Source organism: Choloepus didactylus, chromosome 5, assembly GCF_015220235.1.
Source record: "Choloepus didactylus isolate mChoDid1 chromosome 5, mChoDid1.pri, whole genome shotgun sequence".
In the NCBI taxonomy this organism is placed as follows: domain Eukaryota; kingdom Metazoa; phylum Chordata; class Mammalia; order Pilosa; family Megalonychidae; genus Choloepus; species Choloepus didactylus.
Genome location: NC_051311.1, coordinates 14,337,907 through 14,352,376, shown reverse-complemented (window position 1 = coordinate 14,352,376; position 14,470 = coordinate 14,337,907). Strand labels below are relative to the sequence as shown.

General features: G+C 37.6%; 1 protein-coding gene across 3 annotated transcripts in view; it reads right to left on the bottom strand.

Moving 5' to 3' along the window:
* The window catches only part of MPP7 (membrane palmitoylated protein 7), a 260,841-nt gene that overhangs the window by 180,971 nt on the left and 65,400 nt on the right, over positions 1-14,470 (bottom strand). For all 3 annotated transcript variants that reach the window (XM_037837977.1, XM_037837978.1, XM_037837979.1), the window contains exon 2: positions 8,883-9,037. In XM_037837977.1, coding sequence (XP_037693905.1) covers positions 8,883-8,919 — 37 coding nt within the window. In that variant the 5' untranslated portion in view covers positions 8,920-9,037. The remainder of the gene's footprint in view (positions 1-8,882; positions 9,038-14,470) is intronic.

Here is a 14,470-nt window from a genome sequence, read left to right as displayed (position 1 = left end):
TAGTACAAGCAACCAAAATATTTAGAAACCAGATAGACCAAGAGTAGGGAAAAGGAAAAACAAATATATATTTATTTGCTTTATTTCCTTAATTGTGATGTTTGCATTCTGTACAATATAGCCAACATATAGGATGAAAACGTTTTACTATAACCAAGGGCTAATAAACACTAAAGAACATATATCTATGCCCAGAGCAACACTATTAAATTTTATTATATTAATAAAATGGGATACACCAAGCTTTAAATTTTCCACTTTGTCAAAAGGTAAAATAATCAGCACCATTCAGTGCCATTCATAACAGGTCTCAATTTTTCTCATTTAAAGCATATTTTATTTCCAAAAGTACACATATTAGTAAAACACTTTAGGAGAACCCTAATGGAAGCATTCTTTTTCTTACGCCATCCCTCAATTGCAAACAATTATTAAAGCATTTGGCAAGCTAAGCTTTTAGCTATGCAAAACAATTTAAAATTATAATACTACAGTTCGCTTTATAACATTTTATACAATTATCTTAAAGTCTATAAAATCAGGGCTAGTGACTAGAGGGCAAGCACCCAACTTTTCAGTTTTAGAAGGCATCTCTAAGTTTAAAATAAACTTCAATTTTTGAATAATTTTGTGTAAGTAGTCTGGGGTCTTGGACAGGGCAGCCTCTACTACCAAATTAAGCAAATACAGTACTTTGGTTTTCAGCAGTACTCATCCAAAAGACAGTCATAGCAAAACGAGTATTACTTCTAAAGCTCATAAATTACGGCCTATAGCCAATTTTTACGAAAGTTGATTACATTTAATCGGTTACAGGGCCTGCTAGCCTAGGGTAGTTGGCTATAAAAGCTAAAACACTAAAACACTGTATTTGCTTTATGGTAGTTAACAGTACTACAGGATTTATTTCAATTTATTTTAATATTTATTGTATATTTAAATTTTAGCATAGCATATAGTTTGAATAAGCTGAACAGTATACGTGGATTTTAACTTGCATCACAGAGCAGTGCCCTAAAATCTTACCTCTCATCATACTACTAAGGCTACCACTCATTGCATTAAATGATAAATAGTGGCCTGATCAATAGCTACTAACCTTAACTCGGAAGACAAGTAATAGCAAGAACATCTGAGTAAACAGAAGGCAGCCTATAGCCTGTACAGCATGATGTGGTAGAAAGAGACATAGGCTTTTCTCGTAGGACTGTTACAATAATCGAGAGAAAAAGAAAAAAGAGAGAGAAAGAATGAGTATGCAGCACCTACTTCATGCCCCCCTTTTTGCAATAAGACGAATGCATAAAAAATGCCCAGGACATGGCTGGCCCTGGATAAACAGGAGCCACCATCATCATCTTTACCCTCTCTTCTCCACAGCTTGTTAGGTGAATTAATAGCCATTTAAGTGGAAAAAAGTTCTGAAACAGTTCAAGAAACAGAAGTGCCTTAAATGGCTTTCATTTCGATAATTCATGAAGGAAACATCCTTCATGATGCCCCTGAAAACAATCTGTTATGCAATAACGTCCTAGTTGCACCGCTAAGATCCCCCAGGTAATCCAAAACCCCATGTGAAACCCTTGTCTCAATAGGGAGTTGGTCTTGTGAGTTACTTTCCAACTAATAATAACTAAGAGACTTCTGTGCATGGATTTTAGTCATCAATTACAGTTAACTTAAGCTATAAACATATTTTATTTTAAGCTAAAAATAATAAATTGGTGGTTCACAACTGAAAATAACCAACCTAAGTGCTTTCTAGCCTTTCAACCCATACTCAGTCTTCTTTAAACAGTTTAAAATATTGCTTGCAACAGAGTTCACAACCATCAAGTATATGTGCTCCCCCAAAAGACTAAAAGAGCGGCCAGTGAAATCCACGGAAACAGAATAGAACATCCAGAATCAGACCCAGTATACAAAAAGAATTATAAGTTAAAGGTGGTATTTTATTTCAAGTAGTGAGAACCCCTGGTTACCATTTTGGGAAAAAAGAATTAAATAAAATTAAACTAAATCCCTACAGAAACCAATCCCTAATAATCACATTACATCCAAATTGTGCTAGGAAAATTTAGTCTAAGAGACATCCACTGTACTAAGCATCCTTTCAAAATATTTAGGAGGGTGATTTTTCCCCAATTCCCAAACTTATCAAGAAGAATCAACTCAAAATATCTAGACTTTTAGGTTTTCTACCCTTTATCTTAACATGTTCACCTGAGCTTCCTGGACAATACTTGTTAAACTTAGGAGGTTCACGCACACTGCACCAAAAAGAGAACCTTAGCATTCAATGTGAGTTTTGACGAATAAAATGCTTTTAAATTTGTATCAAGATTGTCAATAGCCCTACAAAACATTTAATTACATCTTAACTAAGCAGACACCATCTTCTAGGTTTGAACTCCATTTTTAATAGCAACTGCTTTCTATGCATCCTAATGTTCTCTTAAAGGAAAAAAAAAAACATGTCTTTGGATAACAGATTCCATAAGCAATATAAAAGCAACACTGCCAAAGAAGAATCGTTTAATATTGAACAGTTCCTCGGCAACAGGGATTTGAAATCTACCAAGACAACCCTTAGCAGAGTAGGTCACTCATATTGCCCTCAACTTTTGTGTTAAGACTGTGCTAAGAATTTTTTTAATTTCTTTTGTGGCAATGAAGAATATCTCAATACCGAAACCTAGTGATTTGGCCCATTTTAGTCAGCATTACATCCCTAACAGTGTATGTGGGAAACTGGGCTATAAAAGTGGCCTCCTGATATAAATCCTCTTACTTATTTCATAGAAAGACCACCAGAAAAGTAGTCTCTTCCATTTAAATGTTACCTAGGGTGGCATTTTCTCTCCATCAAGGAACTGCTCGGGGAGTGAGGAAGGGTCTTTTCCCAATTGGAACTGGGCTCCCCACCCACCCACCCCCCCCACTGAGGAAACAGTGCGGGGAGCAGACTAACTCTCGTCTCTCCCTGTGCCACTAACTAAAATTAGAGGGTCCCAGGGGTCTCACAGGCGGCCCACAGGCAGTTCCCCCAGGGAATCTGGCAAAGAAAAGCAATGAGATTTTGTTCCCCTGTGTTCAAATCTGCACTAAGATCAGAACGTTTGCAGAAATCCAGTCCCACCGTTGTTACATAAGGCTCTACAGGAGCTGCAAGGATTAGGTTTGTCAGATAGCTTCCAATTAATTTCCATGTAATTTGCTGACTTATGTTTGGAAAATTAACACTTTACTCAACTGCAATTACATTCAGCCATATATCCAATTGACTAAATTAGATCAAAAGCTTAAAATTAGTTCACTGGAGCATAGAAGTAGCGACTAAAAATAATACTGCACAGGGATCTTCCCAAGCATCTGAATATTTACTATCCCAAATGTTACAAGGTTGCAAGGGAGGATAAGCGTAACAACATTCACTAATAAACTAACAACTTACAAAATCAAGTCTCCTTTAGAAACATTCCTTCCAACCTAACACATACCCACTACCCGAACATCATTGGTCTTGATCTTGGATGCCATAAAAATCATTGCAAATATATAGGATTTCGCAGAGCTGAAATAATCAGGAAATGCATATTAAAACCACAGGGTACCATCACACATCCACCAAACAGGCAAAATGTTAAGTCTGATGACAAAAGCAATGCTGAAATTACAAACCAACGGGCTCTCTCACACACTACCAAAGAGACTGAAAATTAGCACAAGAACTTTGGAAAATAAATTGACTTCTGAAGCTGAAGACAACTGTACTCCAGGATTCAGCAATTTGATTTTGAAATACATCATCTACAGAAACACATTTACGTGAACTGAGGTGCGTGAACAAAAATGCTCTTAACAGAACGCTTCATAACTGCCCCAAATTGGAAACAACCCACATGTCCACCCACCGCAGAACAGATAAAGTGTGGAACAGTTTATGACTGAATACTACACAACAAAAAACTGAGCGAACCACGGCTAGACATATCATGGGTAGTCATACTATCACGAGGAGAAAAATATCAGGCATGAAAGAATATAGGAAAGCCTGGAGCATACTGGGAACTTAATTAAGGGTCAGCTGAAGATAAATTTAATTTGGGTTTAGTAGTAACAGACTTATGTAATAGACATAATTATATATTATGTAGTTTATAATCACTGTACATATTTGTTATTATTTGCCATGCCGGTGTAAAAATGGTTCTTAGGCTAGCTCCAACAGCCCACTATGCCAATTCAATTGGCTTCATGGCACAAAAACTCAGGCCCACGAGATGTAACAATATGTGATGTGTTTTGTAGTCCCCAGCACCTGAAATATGAGTGTACTGAGTCAGAAGCCAGTTTACAAGAATTCTACCAATCATTAGAGCTGGAAAATTATAAACAAAGAGTCCTGTTCTCATTTATATCTAGTCAAAATGGAAATTCTACACTGCCAGGAATACAATCGATATGCACTTACATATGCAGCACACATTTTTCTTTTTACTGGGATCATGCAAAAATCAAATTTATCAGACTTTCCATGGGAAGCTGAACGCTATTTGCATCCAATCTATCAAATGAAAAAAAACTGATCAGTCATGTCAGAAGGATTGAATTGTCCTTCTCTTAAGGACAATTTTCCTTTTCTTAAGGAAAATATTACAAAATCATTGTCATATGAAGAGGCCATCAAAAGTCCAGAGCCAAAAATTATAAAAGAAAAAGTATTATAGAGGCATGCCAGGCAGTTATTTAATTAAAATATTATGCTTTTTCCATGGATTTTGTAATATTTATTGTATTTGTCCACTTTTTTAAATTTATAATTTGCTGCAATTTTTTTCTCAATCTAAATAAATATTCACTGCCATAACTAAAAAAATCCAAATGCTGCAATTCCATTTATAAAGTTCAACAACAGGCAAAATTAAAGCATATTGCTGAGAAATGCATAAATTGATGATAAACTATTTTTAAGTATAGGGTGAGGTAATTTTTTTTTTTTAATGGTCATTTCAAAGATGGATGATGAGGCTGTGACTGAGAAGAGATACACAGGTTGCTTTTAGGGTATGTGATTTCTTGTGGTAGTCACTTGAATGTTGGCTTTATAATAAATTTTAAAACTGTACTTATAAAAGTTTATGTGCATTTCTGCATATGTATCATATTTCACATTATATGATGTTTGTAAAAATCACACTTACTGAATTTATAAAACTAAAGCTAACATAGGTACTATGAAGAAAAGGAATATGATTCCATGAGATTAAAAACAGCGTGGTACTATCACAGGAATAAAAATAAGATCAACTCCCTAGTTGAGAAAAGTTTTTTCCCAAAGAAGTACGGCTTAACAATTCTGATACTGCTATAGGTATGCACTGGAATGAAAAATTAAGTGAATGGATGGTGGATGATGGGGGCAGATTTCCCACTGCTGAAGTGGGAATTTACAGGTAAGCAAGAGGAGGAAGTTGGAATGGTTGGATGTGGAATGGTTTAGAGCTGACACAGAAGAATCTAGTTACAGATGATCACATATAGCAATAGTTAAAGATAAATGACAAATTTATTTGCTCCATCAGCTGACAGGCTCTAAAATAAACAACAGTCCTGTAGCAAGAAGCAAACCTAGTGCCCGGATCTTGGTTTCCAACACTTTCTCCAATTAAAGGAACTAAAGCTCCCCGGAGAAATGGCCTATTCGAGGACTGGGGCAGGAAACATACAAGGTAAGGATGGAGTATCCGTAGTGCCAGAAAGTAAGAAAATGTTCAGGAAAAAATACACATTAATAAGGGAATGTCAAAGGAGCACAGGAGCAAATGGAAAGAGTTCCCAGTGGCCAAAGCCTTAACAACCAAATAAAGTATTAGATTATAGCCCAAAGTATAAAATGAATATCCATGAGTCCATGCTGATATGAACAAATGATTGAATAAATTAATAAACAGCACAGAACGGAAATCTCCCAGGCAGGACTCCCAATAATTTCTGTAGACGCTCTGCCCTAAAGGAGGGGGTGTATAACTCCCACTCCCTAAGTGTGGGGTGCACACAGAGACTTCAAAAGACTATGGCACCGAAAGGGGGGCAGAGAGCAACATTATAGTGGAGAAACCGACAAACACCACCTCAGCCAGGTGACTGGGTCAACATCCGCAGTCATAAAACAAGTTGATAGAATGTATCCTTGACATGATACAACAAAAATAGCACTTTACCTCTGTGGTCTTCCACCAAAACCCACAACCCCAATCTCTTCATGAAAAGAACATTACACAAATCCCAACAGAGAGACATCCAACAAAATACCCAATTGTTACTCCTCAAAACCTCTGAGAATGAAAATGCAATTAGAGGGGAACAGGGAAGAGTGGGTATTGGGGTTCCTTTTTCATCTTAGTTTTCCGGGGCTGCTGTAACAAAGTGCCATCAACCCACTGGCTTAACCAACAGGAATGTATTGACCCAAAGTTCTGGAGGCTGGATGTCCAAGATCAAGGTATCGACAGGGCCACAGCTTCCTCTGAAACCTGCAGGAGTCCGGCAGGGCTTGCTGGCAATCCATAACGTAACACAACCTCTGCCTCTGTCACGTGGCTGGCTGTCTGTCTCTGCATCAGTCATCCATGTCCCTGGACAAATTTCTTCTCCTGATGAGGACTTTACTTACATTGGATTAAAGTCCACCCTAATCCAATTATTCCTTATTTTAACCAATAACATCTTCCACCTTCACATCCACAGGACTAGGAGTTAGGACTGGACCACGCCTTTTTGGGGGGGAGACAATTCAATCGTAATACTCTCCTTTTTTATCCATGCATCTTTGACAAAGAGAATGGCTTTATTTATGGCTTGTATAATTAAAAAAATTCTTCACAGTGAAATAAGAAGAAAGGGGGAAATGGCGAAGTGATAAAAGTTTTGCTCTGTACCGTGTAGTCTGGGCCATGGTTAGGAGCCTTTCCCAGCCCCGCCAGCTCAGACCGTCAGCTACTCTCTACCTTGGCTCCCCTGCAGAGCTGAGCACCCTAGAAAGCCACTGCCAGTGCTCACCTGACTTGCCCCTCATGCAGACATACAGGCCAAAAGCCTCTCCAGGCCAGTGGGTCAGATGGGCTCTTCAGATTGGCAGTCAAGGGAGCCAGTTATGTGCAGAAAAGCCCTTTTGAAATTCCAAAAAGCCCATGCTATTTTTCACAATTGACACTGCAACTGCCCTATAAACTATAAATACCCCATTTTAATCTTTCCTCAAGTTACAGGTAAGCAGCAATACTTTGTATTCAATTAAACCAAGGTATTTTCGTTGAACAGCTAGATATAAATCTTAGTCATTACACAACTGTGGTAAACTCACGGTTCAAATAAATTTTATCTATAATTTCCCAAACCACTATGGAAAATTAAATCATTCATTTTATGTAGTAGAATACAACGTGGGAGTATATGAAAACTAAAAAGATGAAAAAAAATTTCCAAAGGAGCCAGCTTCCAAGTCAGTGTCCTGAGGAAGGGGAAAAAAAGAAAAAAAGAAAACTCATTTAATCTAACAATCAGAATCTCTTCCCTGACAGAAACTAACCCTCATCATAATCAGAGTGGAAAAAAATCATTCAAAATATAAGAACGAATATGCCTGAAATAGCAAAGAATTATATTTACAGATAATGCAAACGAAAACTTCAGTGAAAAACACAAGATCAAATTTGTGATTCAGATTTTTTAAAATTATAGTGACAGTAAGTATCCAGTCTGAGACAGCTAGCTCAGCTGGTTTTAGAACGATATTAACGGAAGCAAATTCAGTACAGTCAGGGCAACGCAGAGGACCCTTCCTAGTCACACACCATGCTGTCACCTCTTTAGAGGGGTCTTAAAAATGCCTGTTCTACTCCCCCGTCTCTGCTCAGTATCTGCTTTCTGCTCTCATGGGCCCGGAGGTGAGGAGGTTCAGAAACAGACATTTTTAAACTGCTGATTACAGGAAACCCCAAAAAAGGACTCCAAGGGGTGCTGACCCCCCCACCCCACCTCCTGAATCAGGGCAGAAGGACAGAACTTTGCATATTACATACTGTGGATTTTTTCCTTTCTTATAAATCTTTGCTCAGACATTTTTAGCTACTATCTTAGTCTTAATGCCTTTAATTATCAAACAATTCTAAATTACTGTTATCAGCATTGAAACAGACATTTTTAACCTGCTGATAACCGGAAACCCCAAAAAATGACTCCAAGGGGTGCTGACCCCCCCACCCCACCTCCTGAATCAGGGCAGAAGGACAGAACTTTGCATATCACATACTGTGGATTTTTTCCTTTCTTATAAATCTTTGCTCTTCTATGTATCACTAAGCCTTACAACTGATACGAAGGTGGGAAATGGTTTTTTGTTTGTTTGTTTGTTTTAAACAAATCCCTTAATGACATATATCAACTCCAGGGTAGTTTTTACCTCTGGGGACAGGCTGAAGGAAACTGGAGACATAGGATACAGGTGATGTTTTATTTTTTTAAGGGGGAAAAAAAAAAAAAGTGAGAGGTCTTAAGCAAGCCTGGGAAAATGTTCGTATCTCCACTCAAGCTGGGTGAAGGGCGGTATGGGCATCGAGGTATTTTCCATACTTTTCTGCAATTTAAAATAGTTTATGAATGTATTTAGAAACATACACACGTGGCATTATTCCAACAGGTCAGGCAGCCTGAGAGCGCGGCCCGAGCACCAGTCCGTGGAGAGAGGGACGCGCTCAGCCAGCGCTGGTCATGGGAGGGGAGCATGGCCTGCTGCCCCAGCTTCGGCCAGTGCTCTGTGTCGCTGTGAGCACTGAGGTTTAAACAGGGACGGGGGGCACTGCCCTCCTTGGCGCCCGTACCTGTGTCGCTCCCGGATCCCGTGGACAACGCCGGCATGACTGGAGCCGCGGGTGACAGCCCACCCAGCACGCTGCAGGCGGAGAGACGACGGCAGCCCTGGTCAGCCGCCCGCGGCCGGAGGTCTACCAGGACTTCTGTGTCGTGGAAGCCGTTTCTAGAAAGAAGAGGAATATATTTTTAAAAACAGTAATAAAGGAATATCACCAAATTACAACATTCTGTAGCTAACTGGAAACACGCTACCAAAGAAATCCCAATTCTTCAGAATATTTTCTGTAGAACTATATACAAATATTAAGTGTGAGGGTTTCTGATTTTGATGTGAGATTTCTAATTAAAACCCAAAAGTTCTTCATGCAGATATCAGGGCGTAATGCTTAAAGCCTTTTTCTAGAGTTGGTTTGGAGATGATTGATTGTATAGATGGAGAACTCTGAGAAGCTTTTGTATAGATGGAGAACTCTGAGAAGCTTCTGTAAGCCAGTGCCAGTCTAAAACCCCAACCCCTGTCATCATAACTCTCAACTTTATTTCTAAATGTAGAACAGAGACTTGATAAATTGTCAGCAACTTGTAACTAGCTGTAATATTCCTCAAACAGCTTATCCTAATATGACGACTGCAAAGTTCTCTAACTGAAGCCTGCAAATTACCTTGAAAAAATTTGTACTAGAGGTCCAGCAAAATGTTTATTACAGATATACAAAATTGCTAGTGATCTAACCTAAACCTAAAAATCTAAGCTAACATACAAAATAAAATTCTTTCAGTGAACAGTAAGCCTTAATATGTATTGAAAAATATAGGAATTTTTTTCTATAACTATCTTAACTAATGTTTATTCCAGAATCAACAGTAAAAATAGTAGATGATAGTAGCTAAGAACAAGGGCTCTAGAGATCGGCTGAAATCGCTGATTCTGCTAGCTCTGTGATTTTAGAGAAGCTATTAAACTTTACTAAGCCTTCGTTTGCTTATATGCCAATGGTGATAACAGTAATTTAGAATTGTTTGATAATTAAAGGCACTAAGACACACAACACAGCATCTGGCACATGGAAAGCAAACAATAAATGCTGGCTATTATGACTAGGGATTTTTTTAATTCTAGTAATGAGATTATAAAATGAAAACATAAAAGAAAGTAGCAAAATTAAACTTTATATTGGCCTGACACCTAGAAGGAGGGCATGTGGTTCACATTTGGATCACTGTTGCCGAATAATGGAAAATGTACACCATCTACATTTTTTTTAAGAAATCAGAAGAACCACACAATGTGATTAAGCTTGTGTTTTTAATGCATTTTTCCCAATTCTCTATAAATCAAATTCAGTAATTTACAAGCATAAATTTAACACATATTTAAAAGGAAAAAACAGATACTGTAAACACTTGAAAAACTGGCTCCCTTCAATTTTTAAAGCCTTGAAGTCACTGATTCATATCACAGAATAATGAAAAATGAGCTTGCCAAATTTGACTTGAAAAAGTCCAAACTGTAAAATTCTACTAAAGACTTTTGAATTAGCTTTTTAATCATCAAAATCAAAGTTAGTACAAAAACTTCATAATCAAATAGACTACCTTGGAAAATAATGACGTGAATTTTGTTTTATATCATTAACAAAGACTGACAGGTTAATTGGAAATGTGAGGATAGTTATCTTACATACTATATGAAGATATAAAATACTAAACTAAAAATACGAAATGAGGGGAGGAAAAGTCAAAGCCAGGTTTCATTAAGGCCCATCTCTGAAGCTGTTTTCCCCCAAAATTTTAAAAGGCAATTTTGCTTTGCTTTCATAGATTATTCTAACTAATCAGGATTGCGGGTCAACTGCATAAACATGTTCCTTATGTAAAGCAAGGCTAGAAATAAACTAATGCAACCACAAAGACAGTAAAAAATAGACCATACATAAGTTAAAGACCACATTCAATTAGTAAACTTTATTTTGCTGCTTAAAAAAAAAAAAAAAAAGGAAAAATTGTTAAGCTCTGTAAAATGTACACACACATTTCTACCACTGGGGAAAATATATTTATATATGTGGATATGTATTTATGATGTGTGTGTAAGTATTTATGCAATTTAAGCTCTGTATGCCATGAGGAAAATCATTTGTATAGTAGAGATTTCCTAATTAAAGAAACATATATATGATCTATACTAAGCAAACTACCTCTTTTTTTCTAGATTAAAGAATTCACACACTTTTGCTTTTATAAACCACAAGCACCATGAATAATCAACCTACGCTTATCTTAAACAAAAGTAAAATCTGACACTAGGTAGATTCCATGCCACTGATACTAAAGAAATCACGACCACAACACAACATCCTTTGAGCTGATATTCCTTCTGCCCATAAAGGCCTCAGTCCTCCTTTTTAATCAACACTCCATGTTAATTATTTTAAAGCCATAATATTTATGGAACATACACTTCCAAGTAACTGCTTTCTCAGAACATATAAAAGTACCTTAATAAAAAAATAAACGATTTGATAAAATGCTGACCCATAAAATGCTTAATAGTTTGTGGAATGAAACAGAGTTCCTGGGTTTAACTTTCCAATTGAGTTAGATTTTTCTAGTAATGATGCTATTTTCTTTGGCTAAATATATTGAAAATGCTTTGGAATTTGTCAGAATCCAGCCATAATTATTACTGACTGTTGTATGGAATCCATTTACTACAACACAAAAATACCAGCTGTTACAGTATGTCCTGAGAGGGATTACTGCATATTTTTAAACTGAAGTTCAATCCATCTTTCCATTAAAAAGGAGACACCCAAATGCCAAGAACAGAACAGCAGCGAATCAAGTGCACCTGAAGCATTTATAATACCCAACAGAACGATTACAACCCTCCTTTAAAAAGGCTTATTTGTAAAATTTCATTATTCCAGTTGTATCCTGCTTCTATATATCACACTGTACCAGGTTCTTCTGGCAGTCATCATGTGGAAATAGTGAAATATGTGAAGTCTCTGAGCTTACAACGTGCAATTTTCTACCCATCCTGGGTAGCCTAATGCTCCTGAGGCGCGCATGACATCTAGTGGTCAGCCACAGAAGTGCAAGTGTTTGTAGCAAAAATTGTGTGCTTTGAGTAAAGCAAAATTGATTTAACTTCTTCCAGTGTGCTCACATGCATTCACAAAGTTACAAGAAAGCAACTACTGGGTCTAATTTTCAAACTCTTCTTCCTCTCTATTATGGGGGTATTCAATAATACAAAAACTTTTAATTCACTGTAACCATAAACAAACCAATAATATTAATAGTCCATCATTTCAAGAGATAATAACCATGCCCAGTAAGTCAACCACATTTTACCAGTTACAAGTTTTTCTAAATTTACATTTTCAGAATCTAATAGAGTAATAAAATAACACATACAAGAGTAAACATTTTATTTTTCAAATATTTCTCACATTTGGGTGTTTTGTTTTGTTTTAAAGAAAAAGCTCAATCCTAAGGATTTATTTACATCAACCAACACAAACAATGGACTGGTATCTGTTAACATTATTAGAACCTTCAAAACTGTAAGTAAATAAAGGTGGCAACATACAACTAAGTGGCATAAATCTGCTTATGGTATCTACACCTTTTATGCCAGCAGTTCTCAAAGTATAGTTCACGGCCCCCTGGTGGTCTCCACGACCCTTCCAGAGAAGTCTGCAAGGTCAAAACTATTTTCATACAAATACTAAGATGTTATGTGCCTTTATCACTGTACTGGCATTTGCACTGATGGCACTTAAGATCTGGTGGGTAAAGTAACCGGCCTCAGCACAAATCAAGACAGTGGCAACCAAATGAGCTATGAGTCAATAGTGCCAAGCACTCTCATTTAAAAAAAAGGTAATCAACTCTTGAGTACCCATAGTTTAATATTCTGTTTTCTGCTGCTACTGCTGTCCCCAGGAAAAACACTCGTGTGACTGTTTGCACTGTGACCAAAATGCTTTTTTCAGACAACACTTTTACTTGAGAGAACAAATGAAACACAAACTATGCTTATTCAGACTGGGGTATGTGGCAAATATTTTCTTGAAAATGAATGGTCTGTGACATCAAGGAAAACTACTGACAGTATGCACTGCTAATAATAAAGCATGAACAATCAAGAGAAAATTAGACTTATTTAACTTACACTCACTAAAGGCTGTCCTCACTTTGCACAGTGCTACATTAACTGAAACGCATAGACATCAGAAGGTTCATCGGCAGGTTCGTTCAACTTTCCAATACTGAAAGGCTTTTCTGGGAAGATTAGTTGGTGATATTAATGAACGTGATTTCTTGAAACTGTGTCAACATTTGGACAGTGTGTTGACATTTACATATACATTATTCAGTGAAACAATATTTTCCAAATTATCAGGGCATGAAATTAGAAAACCATGTGTGCCAGTTTGAATGTATTATGTCCCCCAAAATGCCATTATCTTTGATGTAATCTCATGTGGGGCAGACATATCACTGTTGCTTAGATTGTAATTCTTTGAGTGTTTCTGTGGAGATGTGCCCCAGCTAACTGTGGGTGATGACTCTGATTGGATAATTTCCACGGAGGTGTTACCCCACCCATTCAGGGTGGGTCCAAATTAAATCACTGGAGCCATATAAATGAGCTGAAAAACAGAAGGAATTCAGTGCAGATGTGAGTGACATTTTGAAGAGCAACTGAGAGTGACATTTTGAAGAGGAGCTACAGCCAAGAGGGACACTTGGAAGAATGCACAGAAGCTGAGAGAGTAGCTGCAGATTAGAGACAGTTTGAAGATGGCCGTTGAAAGCAGACTCTTGCTCCGGAGAAGATGAGAGAGGACAACCATCCTAAGAGCAATTAAGAGTTACATTTTTGAGGAACTGCAGCCTAGAGAGGAACATCCTGGGAGAAAGTCATTTTGAAACCAGAACTTTGGAGCAGATGCCAGCCATGTGCCTTCCCAGCTAACAGAGGTTTTCTGGACACCACTGGCCATCTTCCAGTGAATGTACCTGATTGTTGATGTGTTACCTTGGACACTTTATGGCCTTACGACTGTAAGGTGTAACCAAATAAACCCCCTTTTATAAAAGCCAGTCCATTTCTAGTGTTTTGCATTCCGGCAGCATTAGCAAACTAGAACACCATGCATGAAGAAAAGATTCATTCAAAGTAAAAGACAGACAAGTGCATTTTAAAGGACCAGATATGATAACTTCATTGACATATTCTCAGATTCCACAAGGCAACTCACTAAGAAACGAGTACTTGACAACTTTTGGTATAGTATCTGTTCTAGTTTGCTAATGCTACCAGAATGCAAAACACCAGAGACGGATTGGCTTTTATAGAAGGGGGTTTATTTGGTTACACAGTTACAGTCTTAAGGCCATAAAGTGTCCAAGATAACACATCAGCAATCGGGTACCTTCACTGGAGGATGGCCAATGGTGTCCGGAAAACCTCTGTTAGCTGGGAAGGCACATGGCTGGCGTCTGCTCCAAAGTTCTGGTTTCAAAATGGCTTTCTCCAGGACGTTCCTCTCTAGGCTGCAGTTCCTCAAAAATGTCACTC